Below are 19,456 nucleotides of genomic sequence, written 5' to 3'. Positions count from 1 at the left end.
GACCCCGCTTTTGGGGCAGAGAGAGAGACCCCGCTTTTGGTGCAGAGAAGCCCCGCTTTTGGTGCAGAGAGAGAGACCCCGCTTTTGGTGCAGAGAGAGAGACCCCGCTTTTGGTGCAGAGAGAGAAGCCCCGCTTTTGGTGCAGAGAGAGAGACCCTGCTTTTGGTGCAGAGAGAGAGACCCCGCTTTTGGTGCAGAGAGAGAAGCCCCGCTTTTGGTGCAGAGAGAGAAGCCCCGCTTTTGGTGCAGAGAGAGAAGCCCCGCTTTTGGGGCAGAGAGAGAGAGACCCCGCTTTTGGTGCAGAGAGAGAAGCCCCACTTTTGGTGCAGAGAGAGAAGCCCCGCTTTTGGTGCAGAGAGAGAAGCCCCGCTTGTGGTGCGGAGAGAGAAGCCCCGCTTTTGGGGCAGAGAGAGAAACCCCGCTTTTGGTGCAGAGAGAGAAGCCCCGCTTTTGGGGCAGAGAGAGAGAGACCCCGCTTTTGGTGCAGAGAGAGAGACCCCGCTTTTGGTGCAGAGAGAGAACCCCGCTTTTGGTGCAGAGAACCCCGCTTTTGGTGCAGAGAACCCCGCTTTTGGTGCAGAGACCCCCGCTTTTGGTGCAGAGAGAGAACCCCCGCTTTTGGTGCAGAGAGAGAACCCCCGCTTTTGGTGCAGAGAGAGAAACCCCACTTTTGGTGCAGAGAGAGAAACCCCGCTTTTGGTGCAGAGAACCCCCTCTTCTGGTGCAGAGTCACAGAGGCCCCATGCTGACACATCCACAGGTCGGGGGACTCTCGTCGGCCAGCGCCGCGTCTCCACGCTGCTGGTGAAATCACTAATTAGATTCCATCTGAGCAGCAACATAAACTGGGAATAAATGGACTTGGCTTCATAAACTTAGCACTTAAATATTTTCCTAGGCAGGGGAAGAAGAAGGAGAAAAAAAAACAACCCACCAACCCAACACATTTGCTTTCCATGCAAAACATATAAATCTTGGAAAAGCTCCCAAATTTGCGTGTTTAACCGCTCGGATCTCTGCCTTTGTCGAGCAGAAGTGGTTATTCCCCTGCATAATTATTTTTCTTTTTAAAAGGAAGCTGAAATGTTTGTGAGGAAGACATTTTAAGTGACTGCTGGGGATGAACAAGAGTGAAGGGAGAGTCGGGTTTAATGATGATTGCTTCGCTTTGCTTTATCGCTGTTGGAAATGAAGCCTTCTCCTCACCCCCCTCCCCGCAAGGACTAAGCACTAATTGTCCCTTTTACCATCATGTTTTGGGGCTATCTCTGCTTTTTTTATTGAAATGTGTATCTGGCTGCTAGCTGTTGTTTTTTAAATCCCAAATACAGGAGCTGTTAGTGGAGTTTATTTAACGCAGTGGAGTCTTTGCATAGTTAAACTTGTGGGTGCTGTATAAAACACAGGCTCCTGCCTTCCTGCCCAGCCGCCCCCCCTGCAGGAGTTGGATGGCCTTTATATATAACCACTGTGGGCAAGGGGTGTGATGGGGAAGGAGGGGAGCTGCCACCTTCCAGCCAGGGCTGTGTAAGGAGGGAAAGGGCTGGTGGTGCCACTCCCAGAATCGTAGAATGGTTTGGGTTGGAAGGGACCTTAAAGACCATTTTGTTCCAACACTCACATCATGGGCAGGACCACCTTCCACTAGACCAGGCTGCTCAAGTCCCTGTCCAACCTGGTCTTGACCACTTCCAGGGAAGGGACTTCTACAGCTTCCCTGGGCAACTTGTTTCAATGTCTCACCACCCTCACTATGAAGAATTTCTTCCTAATCCCCAGTTCTCCATGTCCCCTCTTCCATCTCAAAGCCATTATGCCTCATCCTGTCACTACAAGCCCTTGTGAAAAATCCCTCCCCAGCTTTCTTGTAGCCCTCTTCAGGTACTGGAAGGCCACCATAAGGTCTCCCTGGAGCCTTCTCTTATCCAGGCTGTCCATTTGCTGTAGGGTGTCCGTGGGAAATAAGGGGATGACACCCACTGAGGGGGCTCTGCCTCCAGCCACCAGCACCCTTCACCCAGTATGAAGGTTTCCAGAGTGGAGAGTGAGCCTTGTGCAGAGGACCCATCAGGTGTTTCCTCCACTGCCCTTCCCTTATGCTCAGCCCATGAGACACCCCACAAGAACCATATAAATACAGAGATACAAGGCAGAGGCTCAGGTTTGGATTGGTGTCAGTTTTGCATAAAACCCCTGAGGAGAAGCTGTGGAGACAGGCATGATGCACAGCTTGTGTTGGCATTGTCCTGTCCCCATCTTGGGGGTGCAAGTGGAGGTACTGTGTGGAGCACCCCCAGCCCTGCTGTGGCACTGGAATGCAGTTAGGGATGGCAGCTGAGATGGAGAAGTGTGTCTGTGCTGACTGTCCTGCCTGGAGCAGGTCTGGTTTTGGTATGTGGACAAGTGAATTGAGTCTGGCGATGTCAAGTTGATGGGCTGCCAAACCAAGAATTAGGAGAGTTTTCTCAGAGCTGGGATGAGGTGGGGTTGGGATGCTCTAAGCTGGAATTTGCCCAGGATGTTGGTGCACTGGAGGAGACTTTTCAAGCACATTAGCCCTTCGTGAACACCACGAAGACACGATTTGAAAGCAGCTCAAAAAATAAAGCCACACATCAGCATCCTCTGCAGAGAAAAAACCAACCCTCAGTACCCATCCTACAGCAGCTCTCCACGAGCACTTGCTGCGTGCTTTGCTGTCATTAACAGTCACCATCCCGAGCTAGAGATGTTTAATTTGTCTGTGTTCTCCTAACACCTTTCTGTTTCATAACAGCAATCCCTTCTCCCCGTTTGGCCGGGAGGCAGCGGTGTCTGCCTTGCCTCCCTGTAATCCAGGAGTGAATCAAAGCAACTTTTTACAAAACAAGATTCTCTCGCTGTTGCAAAAGAGCTTTGGGGAAATCTGGGTTTTGTGGTTAAGGATCTTACTCTGATGCACAAGGAAAATTATGTGTAGCTTTTATTTGGCCCAAAGGATTCTTACAACATTATCCGTATTTCCTTTAATTTGTGGGATTTCTAGTAAATGGGCTTAAAAATAGGTCTGGGCAGGATGCCAGGGTACATACGAAGAGCAAAAAAGCTTTGCAGGCTGCGAGCAGCTCGCTTTCGCTGCTCCCTCGGCACGGGCTGGGGGGCCGGAGGAAGCGCTCACCTTGTGGGGTTAAATTGAACGGTGTCTCTGGGCTACTTTGGAAGTCCATATTGCAGAAGAGATTCTTTAACTCTTCAACAGAACTGGTGCAACATGGTGGTTGAGCTGGACACGAGTCTGGAAGAGGAACAGGATGAGCTGTAGCACCAGGGGAGGACAACAGCATGGGGGGATCTAGAGGGGACCCTCATGTAAATCCCTGGACCTGCTCACTGATGGGATTTGGGGAGCCTGGAAACCCGGCGTGTGAGCAGGAGAACAACATGGCAATGATAAATGTTTGTTTGGTGGTTGTTTTTCTTTGTTGTTGTTTTTTTCTCTTCTCTCAGCCTTTCATTCTCTGAAGTCTCTTTAAGCCTTTTGTAAGACAGGAACATTCTAATAAGGGAGAGGTGATGGCTCGAAGCCGCGCTCCCAGCCGGGGCGAGCGCCGGGTGCCCAGCTCCCTTTGGTGATATTTAGCTGGCTCTTTCTTCAAAACCAGACTCAGCTCAAGTGACTTAAAAATGCATTTTTCCCTGAGGACAGCCACCCACAAAAGCCTTTCATTAAGACATAGTGAGTTTATGCAGCTGGAGTCCCAGCAGTAAAGGAAAGGTAAGTGGGAAAAGATGCTGGCTGCACAGGCTGCCTGGCTCCACGTTCCTCTGCTGGGCAAAGGCCTTGATGGCTTCCCAAAATATGTGAATTTTGTCCTACTTTTGAAAAAACTTGGTTCATGGAATTAAATCTTTGGGCATAAATCTGTGGAACTTAATTTTGTTGAGAACCACTGCAAGTAGCTTCTGGGGAGATGAAGAGGAGGAATGGGGAGATGGATGAAGAGAAGGAGCTGGGAGATGGATGCAGAGAAGAAGCAGGGAGGTGAAGAAGAGGAGCAAGGGGGTGGCTGAAGGAGAGGAGCAGGAGCAGGGAGATGGATGAAGTAGAGGAAGGGTTTGAGTTTCCTGGGAGCAGCAGTAGCATGTGATGGGCAGGGGCTGGCATCTCAATATGAGAAAGGGCAGGAGCATAGCAGCAGAGCCAGGGTTGGGGTTGCAGCCGGTCCTGTGGGTCATGGCATGAGGAATGTGTCGTGCAGGTACAAGCTCACGCTACCCTTGCCAGTGCTCTTGAACTTAAAACATGCATTTGCACAGAGTGGTGGTGATGGATTTCCATAAAATCAAGAAGCCCCCCATCCCTGATGCAGAAGCAGCTTGTGAAAAGGAAATTGCTTATGCCATTGGCAGCCCTGTAATAATTACACTTTGCATTAGAGCATCTTGAGTTGCTTTACAGATACCAAGTCATGTAATGCCTCTGAGAAGTGAGGGAAATAAGTGGGGGTTCATCTGGCTGTACATCTCTCTGACCCTCCCTGAGCTCCTCTCCTGTGCCACACTGGGACCTTGCTTTTCTTTAGAAGTTGTTAACTTGAGAACTGTGGTGGGAACTGACCCTCAGGATAGTAGTGGCTGAGAACTGTGGTCCCGGGAGCCATTCATTAACCAGACTACTAAGTTCCCCAGTGCCCTTTCTGGAGGAAGCAGGGAAATTTGCTCTAAGGGATAATGTCTGGGATGTGTCTGAAAGGGAATGGGCTTCATAATTCCAAGCCTTGCCATTGAATGGCATCACTGGCAGTTGAATGGGACCTTGAGCCTTTTCTGTGGGACTGGTGCCTGTGGTGGGTGCCACAGCAGGCACAGGAGCACTCAGGGGTACCTCCCATCTCTGAGGGCTCTTCCATGCTTCAGGAAAAAGCAGAGCAGAGCAAAACACCCTATGCAGCGTGGTTTTGGCACACTATGAGCAGAAATCATCTGTTTCCCTCTGGATGTGGAGCTGCTGTATGCAAGCACTCCAAACATCCCTCTTTTCTCATGAAATCTTGGTGTTTAGCGTCTCACAACCCTGCAGCCTCTTACCCTCTCATGCTGGCTGGTGATGCCCAAGCACCACCCTCCAGCCAGCCCAACACTGAGGCAGAAGTTCACATTCAAGCTGATTCTTCAAATTCACCTCCTTTGCTGGAGATCAGCTTTCCCAACTGCCCCGGAGGAAAAGGCTCCTGTTGTTCCTTCAGAGACCAAGGTTAAATGAGCTGCTGCAGTGGGAAATGCAGGGTTTGAGGGGTCGGGGAGATGAGCTGGGGCTGGAGCTGACCCAAGGGCTTGCAGTTCCATGGCCAGGGCTGGGCTTGGACCTGTGACCTACCGTCCTTAAAGTGCCATCCTTGCTACATGCACCCCTACACCTCTTTGATTTAGCTTTTAAAACATCATTGGGTTTGTGTGTGTGTGGTTTGGGTGTGGGGGGGGATTTTTTGGTGGTGGGTTTTTTTTTTTCCCTCTCTACAAAGACTTTTAACTGAGAGACAGCAAATTTAATATTTTCTGTGTCTTGGCTGTGTTGTGATTTACATTTGATTTTAGGCATAATTAGAAATGCAAGTAGAGCGCTTTGTGTTTTACCTCTGCTTCAACTATTTATGGCATGAGATGCAAATGAAGCAAGCTATGAATATTAACGATCGGAGTATGTTACAAAGTAGCACTGTCTTTAATGAGTTGGGTAATGGGCACAGGCTTTGCGCACCCTTTAATATGGAGGTGTTTTATGTGGCGTGCCGTCCGGGCGGCTCTGCAGCTCTCTCTCCACGCCGTGTTGGGTTACATCCCGGGAGAGCGGGGCCGGGATTTCACCCGGCTCCAGCCCCTGCAGGAGGTGGGTTGTGGTTTCCAAGCTTTGCCCATGACAAAAGCGGCTGCGGCTGGCGAAGGATGGGGATGGATTATTTCACAGAGACTCTTTCAGTTCTGCTCTAGGTCAATCCCTTCCGTCTGCTGCGGCGTTGTAGATGGATCTGAGAATAGGAAAGAGCTCGGCGACCTTTCAAGGTGCTTTGCAGCGCTGGGAGGGAATCTTAAACACGTCCCTGCCAAAATGGAGCCTCCAACATCACACAGAGCCCACCACGTTCATTCTGCTGCTCCTCTCGCCAATGAGACTTATTGACAGGGAATTATTTCGGGGCTTTATTGACACATCCAAAGGCATTTGAAAGAACATCTTATCTAGTGGATAGCAGAGGGCCGGGGCTCCTCGCGTTAACCCTTTCTCACCGCAGGCAGCCGGGCAGCCCAGTTAGAACAGGTTTATCTCTAAACTGGTAGTGAAGTAGCCCTGTAGCTGTAAAAGAGGAAGCTAACATGGGTTTGGGGGCACTGCAGCCTGTACAGAGATTCCATCCGTGGATAATCTGAAGAACAAACTTCTGCTGGAGCCCTGGGGTCCCTGCGGGCTGCAGCAAGGGGATGCAGGAGGTGGGGAAGAGCCAGGCAACTATGGAAAGCAAGGGTTTTTTTTTCCTTATGCCAAATGGGGTTTGGGGAGGGTGGGCGGCAGGGAGGGAGAACGAAGCATGCCCCAGGGAGCGTGCTTTTCAGATTTGAGGTATTTAAATTACAAATTTTGATGAGGAAGATTGTCAGCAGTATTCAAAACAGTGCTTAAATTCTTTTGAAACACTGTCGAGCTGTGCTGTGGCAGTTGAAAAGTTTGGCACACAAGAACTTGGCCCAGAAGTTGCTGCTTGGGATTTTTTTTTTCCCCCCTTTAAAACTCAATTCATCTGTATTCAAGTATCCCACATGCTTAAGAAGAAAAACAACCCCACCAGGCTCACACTGGTTTGAAGAGAGACCCTTATGTGTGAGAGAAGCTGCTAATATTAGGGGTTTCCTCATTGGTTAATGCATGTTGATAACTATTTATATTTGTGTGCTTAAAAGAAAACCAGTGAAAGAATCATTTTATAGTGTTTGTCTCCACTCAGAGAGACAGCCAGCAAACTCAGCTGGAATGTAGAATATGCTTGGGATCCACTGGATTATTAACCTATATGCATTGGCTGTGCCAGGGTGGGTTTTTGATGAGTCAGTGAGTGTTGGTGTGGGGTCAGCTGAGTGTCTGCAGCATGTTGTGAATGTTGGGAGGACTTTTTTTTAACTCCAAGCTCTGACCCTCCTTTGCTGCATGAGGCTTGGATCTCTGTAAACCCCCCCCCCCCCCCAATTTAAGCAATGTAGAGCTGCGCATCAGCAGGGCTCTCCGGGGACGTCGGCTGCTCAGCTGTGACACAGGAGCACAAAACTTCTAAGATAGCAGTGTTGGCTCTGAAGACATACCTGACCATATATCTATATAAAGGTCTCTCCATAATATATTTGCCATATATAATTGATATTTTAGTATCATATCTATAATGTTCTGGGCTGCAGTGGTGTCTGGGGGTGTGTTAGGGTTCAGAAATAGTCACATTCTGAAGCTTTGGGCAAAAATCTCTTGGAGCACTGAAGGGTTTTGCTGCAAAAGCAGGGAAGGCAGAAATAAGTTAGTGTTGGGTCTCTTGAACCTTCCTGCCCTGGTGCTGTGCTCCTGAGGGTGGGAGCTGTGTCTGCAGCGAGTTTTCCCCCCAGGAGGCAGGGAGAGGGAGGATTGTTTGCTGAAGTGCAAGCAGCAAACGCAGTGTGTGAGAACTGCAGCCCTTCTGCTCTGCCCCCATCAGGGGAGAAAGGGGGCGTCGGGTGGAGGTGACCTCCTCACGTCTCAGATGTTAGTTTTCTCAGGGTTTTTTTTTTTGCTCAATGGCCAGAAACCTCAGATTTGAAACCCATCCTGTGCAATCCTGCCATTTGCATATCTAAACCTGGGAGCAACGGAGTTAAATTTCTGCAGTCTATAACTTTTCCTTTTTTTTTTGCAAGCTTATATTTCCATTAAGGCTCAAGCTCGGCTGCAATCGTAGCCTCACTTTATAGAGCATTAAAAGTTTAATGTATAAATGTCTTCCTTTGCCAGAACTTTTTGGCACTGTTGTGTTTTTTTTTTTTTCCAGGGCTGAAATTCCCTACAAAACCCACAGCGATCCCGAGCACTGCGCTGCCCTTGAAGGGTTAATTCTGTTATCCTACTTCACTGTTACAGTATTTATTAATTTATTTTTATTTAAAGCAGGGAGCCTTAAGCTTTAGCCAAAAGTAAAAGTCATTAATTTTAAGCCAAGAGATGTAAGCAAAGTTTCCTTCCCCTCTGCAGGTTGGTCAGGGTAGGCTATGCAGTAATTGAAAAGTAAAGGCAATTGAATTACAGGCTCCGGTCCAAACCGAGCGCGATTTCTTCTCCTTCTTCTTCTTCTTCTTTTTTTTTTTTTACAACCTCCATTGCATCAGAACTAGGCAGGATTCCTGATGTTCTCATGTGTGTTAATGCTGACTCACAGACTAACTTGCACAAGAAAAAAACACACACAGGCAGCTCCACCATACTAGGTAATGAGCTCTAGCAAGAAGCGGCGGCTGATCTTTTGTAAGCTTTTTTTAATTGACCTTTTCAGACGTTTACTTTATTTTAAGGCTGGTTCTCTTTTTTTTTTTTTTTTGGCTCTGTAGTGGCAGGATGGTGGAACTGAGTCATGCATGTTATATATTGCTAGCTCTGCTGTGGTGTACTAGGAGCGAGGAGAATACAATTCAGCATGGCACTTGTCTTTCCGATGTGTTACGGATGCGAATTAACGTTTGCGATGGGATGCAGCAGCGCTCTGCAGCAGGCAGGGTGCTGGGGGGGGGGTGCTGCGTGCTTGTCGGTGGATGCAACTTAGTTGGGGTCTTGAGTTTGTGGCAGCTTGCAAAGCGTGGCATTCTGCAGAGTAATTGTGATTTTTTTTTTCCCTTCTTCTTGTTTTTTCAACTCCATGCCTCTCTCTCCCTTCTCCTTGCAGCAGTCTGAAAAGAAAAAAACCGCCCCACCGAACCAACCAGCAGCCTACTAAAATGTTGTGTTTTCTGGTTTTGCTTTTCCTTGTTTTGAGAGCTTTTAAAATCAGGGATAAGATAAAGGGGGTGGGGGGAGTAGTAATTAAAAAATAATGGCAGTAACGTGCTTTGCCTTGGCTGAAGAGATGCGCTTGGGGAGGCAGCAGCCTGCCGGGTGGGTGACCTCGGAGTGGTGAGTTGTGCCCGGGCTGCTGGTGACTCACCTTGCAGCAGGACAGAGCCCGGGATGCTGCTGGGGGTGCTGGGGCTGTGCTAGGGTCATACTGGGGTCCTCAGGGAGAGCTCCTGGAACTGTGCCAGAGTCGTCAGGGAGCACTCCTGCAGCTGTGCTGGGGTCCCCAGGGAGAGCTCCCCAGCACCCCATCCCTAGGCTGCCCTGGCAGTGCCGGGACCGTGCTGGCTGGGCTGCATCATCAGCGTGAATTTAATTCACTTTTCCATCTTTTCCCCACCCCATTCCCTGCTCGTGGTCTTTACTTTCTGTGCCAACTTTTAGGATGCTGAAGCAGCCGTAGCTGGGTGCCGCATGTCTGCTGCCTGTGTGTTACTTGGGAATATTTGCAAATTCAGTTTCTGCTCCCTTAATAAGGCAGAAATAATCTGCTCTCGCCCATTGCCACTGGCTGCTACACTAAAAATAGGGAGCCTCAGCTCTGCTCACTGCTTGCCACTTGCAGCATTTCAAAAATAAATACTTTGGAGCTGCAGGAGCAAATGCTGCAGAAGAGGAGAGGAGTCTTGCTCTGCCTGTCATTTGATTACCAAACTTAACCTTGTTTCCTTCCCCCAGACAAAGATGGGTGCTGAGCTCTGCAGGCTCCCACCGTGGGGCACGTTTGTGCCCCAGTCCCCCTCCATTCCCCTTCCCAGGATTTCTTACCCCAAACTGGAACACAGGCAGAGGGGAGGCTTGGGTGGGGGGGCTAGGGGGGGTACAGAGGGTTTTCTTTTTTTGCTCCTGTGGCTGCAGTGCATGGAGGGGGGGTGAGAGGAGGAGGAGGGAGGTGGAAAAGGGGGGGCGCTCAGCCTAGACCTGAAGTGCATTTTATTTGACTTTAGTTAACTAATCCTCTTCTCAAAGGTATTTTGGCAGCTCCGTGGTGCTTCGCCACCGACTTTTGCAGTTAGCTGTTACGTATTTTCCTTTGGGCTTATGTAAAAAGTGCATTTCCTTTTCATTTAAAGGGGAAAAAACCCCAGCAAAAAGCCCTGTAGCTGAGTGGGGGGACTGCCGGGGCGGGGGGGGGGGGGGGGGGGGGGCGCAGGGAATGGGGACTGGGGACAGCGCTCGGGTGGGGGTGGCTTTGGGGAGCTGCTGTCCGGCTGGGTGACATCCAGCCTCAAATCCAAGGGTGGGATTTCCCCCCTCTCTCCTCATTTACAGAAGAAAGAGAAGTTTCCTTTGACCCTTTGGGGCCTTCAAGGGCAGGACTTTTCAGCTCTTTTCTTTTGAGGATCTTTGACTGAGGGGGTTGGGGGGTGACAGCCCTTGGCCACTTTGTCTCCCACCCCCAGAGGGTCCCTTTGCCTTTGTCCCTCCCCAGCTGCTGCCCACCTTCCTGCGGGAAATGTTGGACTTGGGGGGGGGAAAGTCTTTGGGGTTTTGGGGAGGGGGTGGTGAAGACTCTGAATCTCTTTGTATGTTGGCTAAGGAAAAAGACAATTTAAATACATTATCTAATTATTTCTGATTACTCCTGGGGGAGCTCTGATTCCAGCATCTTAGTCTAGGTTGATTTCCACACACCCCCCCCGCCGTTTTGTTGTTGCCTCACCCCAACCTTTCAGGACTCAGAGCTCAGGAAAACAGTTTAGAAAGGAGCAAAATGTTGGGTTTTTCCCCCCCCCCCCCCCCTAAAGATACAGATGTAGAAGCTGAGAATTCTCAAACTCTGCTGGAAGTTGGATCAAATAACGGCTGCATTTTTAATGAACCTCTTGTGACACAGGCTATGACTTTACAAAAATCACACAGACGTCTACAAATTGCCCAGATATATCCAGGAGCTGGGGAAAAGAAGCTGCCATTAGAAAGCAAAATGATGTTTTGCTTGAATGCTCACGTATCTTAAATAATCAGGGTGGAGCTGGGGGTGGGGGTGGCTGGCTGGCTTTGATCCAGTTTTCTCCAAGTTTCCCTGTTTGGTGGTGTCCATCTGATCTGTCAACAGCAGTACATGGTAAAATGAAGAGGGCTGAATGGTTTGGGTGCTATGGAGCTCCTCCTGCACCCTGGAGCTTAGCCTGGGAGATGAGCACATAAAATACAGTTTATGTTTGTAGTTACTAAGGTTATTTATCCTGCAGCACAGCTCTTCCCGTGTCAGATGGGCTGAAAGCATTTCAAACCAGTCAAAAGTGTTTTGGTGCTACTAGTTAAGGGGGGTTTGAAGTTAGACACGAAGCACTGTTGTGTTCACTATCCAGTCACAGCAGTATTTGGTTGCTGCTGGTTTTAGGGGCTGTGAGGTCTGGCGGCAAGCAGGTTCTGGTTGGCTTTTGTAGGATGATTTAGGTTGGAAAAAGACTTTTAAGATCCTTGAGTCCAATCTGTCAGGAGTGGTGAGCAGGTTCTCCTTGGCCTTTGTAGAATTATGTAGGTTGGAAAAGGCCTTTTAGATCAAGTCCAACCTTTGAAGGATGGTGAGTAGGTTCTCCTTGGCCTTTGTGGAGTCATTTAGGTTGGAAAAGACCTTTAAGATCAAGTCCAACCTTTGAAGGATGGTGATTAGGTTCTTCTTGGCTTTTGTGGAGTCATTTAGGTTGGAAAAGACCTTTAAGATCAAGTCCAACCTTTCATGGGTTGTGAGGAGATTCTCCTTGGCTTTTGTAGAATTGTTTAGGTTGGAAAAGACCTTGAAGATCATTGAGTGCAGCCTTTCAGGGATGGTGAGTAGCTTGTCCTTGGGTTTCAAACCTGACACCTTTCATTTCTTTTTTCACCTTTTTTTTGTTTGGTTTTTGGAAGTTTTGTCTTGCTGGTGGCTTTGGGTTGGAGTTTTTTCTCTCTTCTGGTCATACAAGGGCAGGGGCAAAGCAGGGAGGACAAAACAAAAATCCAGCAGTTCTGGTCTACAGTCTATGGGAGTGGTTTGGGCTTTTGCAGGTCTCTAGTACAGCTTTGGTTGCATTCCTCAACACTCTTTCCAGACCAAACCTAGCTGCTGTTGTCTCTGTTTCCTTGTGAGCACATTTCAAGGCCTTTTTATGAAGGCTGGAGGTTTGGACCATCGCTGAGTGCCACAGGCAAGTTCACCCATCCTCTTGGCTGCTTTGTGACCAGCAGCTCTGAAATGTGATGAAATTGGAGAAAAGGCCACCAGGATCTGGAATGATGGAGTTTTGGGGTGGGATACTTTGGGGTGGTCAAGCCAGGCTGCAGTCCTGGGGAAGATGTACTGCAGGAGGGATTGATCAATTGTGTGGAGCATCTTGGTTCAAATTCTGATGTTTCATGGGAGGTTTTATGTGAAACCTGCCAAAAATTTGCTGGGCTGGGGCACTCTGGTGCTTCTCACCAGCTTAACCATAATCCAAATTGGCACAATTTGGGTGTTTTTGGAGAGAGACATGGGTTCCTCCTGGCACGCCTGGCTTGTTTATAGAGCAGATTCTAAGCAAGATTAATAATTTATGTCTGCTTAAAGTTGGTTTCTTCTGCACTACCAAGCTGTCCTTGGCTGGTCACATGCATCCTGCCTTGTTGTATTGCTCTGAGGGAGATGGGAGCATGCCCGAGGAGTTCCCATCCAGTGCCACCCTGGTGTCTCCTCCAGCTCTTGCTGGAAGAGAGGAGGAGAGCCTCTCCACCCATGGTCTCCCACCGCCATGGATGAGGCTTTCTTCAGGGGCCTGGAGGCTGAAGTTTTGTTTCTGTTATTCTCCCATAATTTTCACAGATCTAAGGTGGATTTGTGTTTGCCAGGGCCGATTCCTTTCCTTCCAGCCATGACACTGCCAATCTCCCTTGCAGAAGAGGTCTTGGGCTTGGTGGTGTCATGGAAACATAGAATGGTAGGCATTGGAAGGGGCCACTGGATCATTGAGTCCAACCCCTCTGCCAAAGCAGGATCATCTAGGGCAGGTCACACAGAAACACATCCAGATGGGTCTTGAAAGTCTCCAGAAGAGACTCCACAACCTCTCTGGGCAGCTTGCTCTGGTGCTTTGTAACTCTTACAGCAAAGAAGCTTTTCCTCATGTTGAAGTGAAACTTCCTGCATTCCAGTGTCATCTCTGACCTCCTTGCAGGCTGTCACTTTGGTCCCCTCTTGGTGCCTTACCCTCCTTACCAACACAAGGCAGAGATTCCATTGCCCTGACACTGGGTTCGGATCAACCCACTGAGCGCTCCCAACGCATGGAGGTCTTCAGCTGGGAGCATTGTGGCTCTGCCAGGCGCTGGGAGGCTGCAGGTCCTGCGGGATGCAGAGCAGACGTGTTAGTGCCGTTTGCTGGAAGAGCAGGGGAAGGCAGCCAGCCCCTGGGCGCACGGGAGCAGCAGCAGCTCGCTGCTGTGGAGTTGAACTTAATGCACCAAACATCTCTTTGGATGGTGGAAGCGGAGTCACCATCGGCAGGGAGGGGTCACGCCGGTGCATCACCAAGCCCCTACAGCTGTCCTGCTCTTAAGGATGGCTTCACCTCTCATCTCTTAAATTTTAACTGTGTGTGACCACTCGAGCAGAGCAATTGAAACAAATCCGAGAGCAACAGCAGAAATAAAATCTCTCTGGGTGAGAGAGAAGTGAGGAAAGTGAGGCCCCACCCTCTTTCCCAGAAAAAAGCACCAAACATGCTCAATAAATGCGAAGGTAATTTAAAATCTGAATCCAGGAGACAATGTGACTAGGATTTCATTACTTAAGCAAATGGATTTGCTTTTAGTGGATTCAGCCACAGACTGAAAGAAGCTTTCCCCAAGGGGTAAACATTTTTCCTGCCTTTGAAAGGCTTTTTTTGTATAATGGGGGTAACGGGTCTGGGGAGGTGGGGGTGGGAATTGGGACTGTGGCTGCCCAAGGATCACCTTTATTTGGGGTGGATTTGGGCATTCCCAAAGCTGTCCTTTTGGGTGGATGGTTTTGGGGAGCTTCTGGAATGGGGTGGTGGGATGCTGGGGAGATGCTGGAGGGATGCTGGGGCAAGCTGAATGCTGGGGGGATACTGAGGCAGGTGGGATTCTGGGGTGATACTGGGGAGATGCTAGGGCAGACGGGATGCTGAGGGAATGTTGGGGCAGGTGGGATGCAGGTGGCATGCTGGGGGGATGCCGAGGCAGGCAGGATGCTGGGGGAATGCTGGAGGGTTGCTGGGGCAGGTGGGTTGCTGGTGGGGGATGACGGAGCAGGTGGGAGGCTGGGGAGATGCTGGTGCAAGTGGGATGCCGGGGGAACGCTGGAGGATGCGGAGGGGATGCAGGGGAATGCTGGGGGGATGCTGGGGGATGTTCGCCACTCCTTCTGCCGGCCGCAGGAGTTAACCAGCAGCAGTGCCAGCTCTGCAGACTGTTTGGAATAGTTTAAATGCTTTGACACTCTGGATGTACTAGATGGCAGGGGAGGCAGTTTACAGCGTAATTCATATGCAAAACTGCACTATAAATTTAAAACCTGTCTCAGTTGCCGTGGCACCACTAAGCATTTCATCAGCATACAGTACAGTATTTCTGCCATCTTTGTTTGCATTGCAGTGACTCATCAAAAGTCTGTCTTGTACCAACACTGAGAGCATTCCTCTGGCACTGATATTTCTCTGTTTTTAAAGCTTGGGTTTGAAACTGGCATTTACTTCAGGTCCCTAATCAAAGGGCTCTATTCATTGCAGAGAGCAGCCTGAATGTTAAAGATGCTGTGCGCTGCCGGGGAGATTTGACTTGGAAAAAGCTTGAGCTACAGCAGATACAAACCCCAGGCTTTGATACTATAGATTTTATTATTTTTTTTTTTCTCTTAACCCTCCCCTGAGCCATCCTGGTCGCTGCCTATAGAGGGGTGGCCGAGGCGATGCGAGGCGGGGGCACACGGAGCCCCTGGGCCGGTGGCTGCCGCTGAAGGTAGGTTTGCTCCCAGCCAGGCGAGGGACCGGGAACTTCCTCGCTCGGAAGAATTTTTTTTGAACCATGCAGATACAATTAAATTGGCTCTGAGTGTGTTCCCTTTTCTTCCTGTTACCCTGTGGCCTTGCAGATAGGACTCTTTTTTTCCCCCCCCACCCCCCCTTCTTTTTTTTCTCTCTCAGCAATGGGAACAGAGCAGCTCTTTGTGGGTTACTATTTTCTTTCCAGAGATCTTTTTTTTTAAACCTTTCTCAGATAAACTTCTTTCTCCCCCCCCCCACTCTTTTTTTACCTTTATTACTTTTTTCCCCTTCTTTTTTTAAACTACTTTTTTTATTTAACCTCTTTTTTCCCTTCTTTTTTCCTTCTTTTTTCCCTTCTTTTTTCCCTTCTTTTTTCCCTTCTTTTTTCCCTTCTTTTTTCCCTTCTTTTTTCCCTTCTTTTTTCCCTTCTTTTTTCCCTTCTTTTTTCCCTTCTTTTTTCCCTTCTTTTTTCCCTTCTTTTTTCCCTTCTTTTTTCCCTTCTTTTTTTTCCTTCTTTTTTCCCTTTTCTCCTTCGCTGCTTCTTTTCTTCTTCTTTTCTTCTTCTTTTCTTCTTCTTCTTCTTCTTCTTTTCTTCTTCTTTTCTTCTTCTTTTCTTCTTCTTTTCTTCTTCTTTTCTTCTTCTTTTCTTCTTCTTTTCTTCTTCTCTTCTTCTTTTCTTCTTCTCTTCTTCTTTTCTTCTTCTTTTCTTCTTCTTTTCTTCTTCTTTTCTTCTTCTTTTCTTCTTCTTTTCTTCTTCTTTTCTTCTTCTTTTCTTCTTCTTTTCTTCTTCTTTTCTTCTTCTTTTCTTCTTCTTTTCTTCTTCTTTTCTTCTTCTTTTCTTCTTCTTTTCTTTTCTTCTTCTTCTTCTTTTCTTTTCTTCTTTTCTTCTTTTCTTTTCTTCTTCTTTTCTTCTTCTTTTCTTATTTTTTCTCTTATTTTATTTTCTTTTATTTTTTCTTCTTTTTTATTTTCTTTCTTCTTTTTTTTTCCTCTTTTTTCCTCTTTTTTCCTCTTTTTTCCTCTTTTTTCCTCTTTTTTCCTCTTTTTTCCTCTTTTTTCCTCTTTTTTCCTCTTTTTTTCCTTCTTTTTTCCTTCCATTTTCCTTCCATTTTCCTTCCATTTTCCTTCCATTTTCCTTCCATTTTCCTTCCATTTTCCTTCTTTTTTCCTTCCATTTTCCTTCCATTTTTTCCATTTTTTTCTTAATTTTGTTCTTTTTTCTTCCTTTTAAAATTTTCCTCTTTTTTTTCTTCTTTTTAAAATTTTCTTCTCCCCCCCCCCCCCCCCCCAGTATCAATTTTTTTGTATTGATCTTATAAGCTTCCAGCACTAGTTAACCATAGTTTTTTCTTCACTAGCATTGAAGGCAAAGAGGATTTTCAGTCTCCTGGACTCTTGCATGGAGCTCGGGGCGGGGGGACCAGGGGGTGGTGTTTGGGCTCTGGCTGGTGTCGGTGAATCCGCAGTGATTTGCTTTGCTGGAGTTTGAGTGCAGGGCTGCACTAAGGCTCCTGCTCTGCTGTTGCTCGGGGTTTATGCGAGCGCTCCCCTCCAACGCCAGGCGTTAGCCACTCACGCAGAGGAGGAATTCTCCCCACGGCCAAAAGGTACAGCCGCCCGCGGCGGGATGCGGAGCCGGAGCCGTCGCTTGGAGCCTGTTTTCTGTGAGCTTGTTGCTTAGAGGGACCCTGAGGGTGATGGGCTGGGGGCTTGGCTGCAGGAGGGGCTGCCCTGAGCTTCTCCCTGCCCCATTTGGGATTTAGGGGAGAAAAATGAGAAGACAACTTGGTAGGCGGCTGGCTGCGGCACGTTGGTTTGTTTTATTGGGGCTCAAATATCTGGCTTAATTTGGAGATAAGCCTCGTTTTGTTGGAGGATAAATCTGTTGAGAAGGGGTTTAACTGTTGAAATGCTCCCTCTTGCTGGTGCAGATGGGAAGATTGCTTTTCAAAGTGGTTTTTCCTGGGAGCTGTGGCTCCGGCAGGATCGTGTATTTATTTCAGGGGGAACAGGCATGTTGTTTTATAAATACCTTTTCTGTAGTTTCAACATAGCTGCTGCTTGTTGTGTTTCTTATATAATGCTGCCCAAGGTCTGTCTGACTGCCTTCGGTTTGCTTTACTGCTCGCTCCTTTCCCATTACCCTGCCGATTTCCCTGCAGAAAGTAAAAAAGCCCCAGGGGAATAAACCAGTGGTGCTTATTTGAACAGACCACAACTTGAAGAAAATACTTGCATTTGTGGGAATTTCCTATGCCATCCACACATATCATTTCCAGTGAGGTTGGAAAAGATTGATAAGCGATTTCTATAAGCGATGGCTTTTCCGCATCGGCTCTCGGAGCTGAGCTTTGGAGCCTTTGATGTTTGGGTGAGGTAGGGTTCCTCTGCTTCTCTCCTGCTTTGGTGAACTGTCTAAAAACGCTGTGCCTCTCTCCCTGCCTTCTCTGGGTTTTTTTTCAGATGTGCCCTACTTTGGATATTCCTGCATTGAATGTCTGAGGAGCTCCAGCCGATCCTGAGCCATGTCGCAGATGTTGCACATAGAGATTCCCAACTTTGGGAACACTGTTCTGGGCTGCCTGAACGAGCAGCGGCTGCTGGGGCTGTACTGCGATGTCTCCATCGTGGTGAAGGGCCAAGCCTTCAAGGCTCACCGGGCGGTCCTGGCCGCCAGCAGCCTCTACTTCCGAGACTTGTTCAGTGGGAACAGCAAAAATGCCTTTGAGCTGCCGGGTACCGTCCCCCCAGCTTGCTTCCAGCAGATCCTCTCCTTCTGCTACACCGGGAAGCTGACCATGGCAGCGAGCGAGCAGCTGGTGGTGATGTACACGGCAGGCTTCCTGCAGATCCAGCACATCGTGGAGAAAGGGACGGACTTGATGTTCAAGGTCAGCTCTCCCCACTGTGACTCTCAGACCACCATGATCGAGGATCCCAGCTCGGAGCCGCAGAGTCCCTGCAACCAGCTGCAGTCGGCCTCGGCACCCTACGTCATGTCCCCCTCCATGCCCATCCCGCTCCTCACACGCGTCAAACATGAGAACCTCGAGCTGCAGGCAGCTGCCCTGCCTGGCCTGCCTGGCAAGCGGCCCCTGGAGCCTGGCGCCCGGGAGGGGACGGGCGGCGGCCCCAACGCCGCTCCCCTGAAGCTTTCCCGTGTCTCCTACTATGGGATGCCCAACCTGGCCACCCTCATCCCCAATGTCCAGCAGGTCCAGTACTCACAGGGGGAGCGGACGAGCCCTGGAGCCAGCAGCATTCCCACCACTGACAGCCCCACCTCCTACCACAACGAGGAGGATGAGGAGGACGACGAGGCCTACGACACCATGGTGGAGGAGCAGTATGGGCAGATGTACATCAAGTCCTCGGGAGGCTACTCTGGTAATGGACACTCTCTCTTTGGGTTTTCTGCTCTGCTTCAGTGCTTTCTTGGTCCTTCAGCCAGTGCAGGTGGCTTTGGGATTGTTCTTCAGGCTTTTGTCTTCAAGGGCTTCATTTGTTTGTTCACATAGCATGCAGCAGGAGATGGTGGGCTCAGTGCTGGTGCCAGGGTATGGTGTGAAAAGGTCCCTGTGCCATCACTCCTGGGCTATGTCCCCACTGGAGAGGCTCTTTAGATAAGAGAGGCTGTGTTATCTGCCATGACCCTGAGCTGTTTTGTCTGGGGCTGTCAACAAGCAGCCAGGTGGTGACATGAGCCATGCTGTGGTGATGCTGTCCCATGGAAATGACTGAGCTCACCTGAGGTCACCTGAGAGAGATGGGAGGAGAATTGTCACCACTTGCCAGCCTGCAGGGGGTTAGGTGGTCAGCCTGGGAGTCAGTCTCCCTCAAGGTGAAGGCATGTTCCTCTGTCCTGACCTTTTAGAGTAACGTTGTTCAGAAACTGCTGAATGTACAGAATTTGGAGGAGGGGAGAAAAATGTCAAATGAATCATTTTTATACACATTGATTAAGAATTCCTGAAAAAAAAGAAGAAAAGAAGGACTTCTATGCCCACTGCCTGAAGGGACCCTTCTTTCCTTCACCAGCCTTGCCCAGCGCATTGCTGTCACAAAGGGCAGAGCAGTGTGGAGGCCTCTTGGTACTATTTTGTCTCTGTGTGAAAGGAGTCCCTGGGCATGCCTTAGATGGAGGAGGTAGCTTCTCTTTGGTGGTGCTTGACTGGGAGCTGCCAGCTGAGCCTGGCATTAAGACCCCTTCTGTCTTGCTTCCCATGCAGGGGAGGGCTTCTTCATGCACCTGGCAGGGTTCAGGCCCTGCTGAGGAGCAGGGCAGGGGTGGGTGCAGGGCCAGGAGCTCAGGACCAGAGGGGGAGATGCCTGACTGGGTGGCCAGTGTGCCCACATCCCGCACAGAGGCAGCCTGCAGCATCCTGTACCGCGGAAG

General features: G+C 49.2%; 1 protein-coding gene across 3 annotated transcripts in view; it reads left to right on the top strand.

Moving 5' to 3' along the window:
• The window catches only part of NACC2 (NACC family member 2), a 68,023-nt gene that overhangs the window by 31,945 nt on the left and 16,622 nt on the right, over positions 1-19,456 (top strand). The window contains exons 1-2 of one of the 3 annotated variants that reach the window (XM_068155863.1): positions 14,868-15,034; positions 17,524-18,447. In XM_068155863.1, the coding sequence (XP_068011964.1) occupies positions 17,586-18,447 (862 nt within the window). In that variant the 5' untranslated portion in view covers positions 14,868-15,034; positions 17,524-17,585. Of the gene's footprint in view, positions 1-14,867; positions 15,035-16,548; positions 16,668-17,523; positions 18,448-19,456 lie in introns of those variants that run through there. The other 2 variants (XM_068155862.1, XM_068155861.1) reach the window with 2 other exon arrangements.

Source organism: Melanerpes formicivorus, unplaced genomic scaffold (genome assembly GCF_026170545.1).
Source record: "Melanerpes formicivorus ecotype bairdi unplaced genomic scaffold, bMelFor1.0.p_v2 SCAF_33, whole genome shotgun sequence".
NCBI classification, from domain to species: Eukaryota; Metazoa; Chordata; class Aves; order Piciformes; family Picidae; genus Melanerpes; species Melanerpes formicivorus.
Note: the sequence above shows the minus strand (reverse complement) of the source record. Positions and strands in the feature narration are given on the sequence as shown.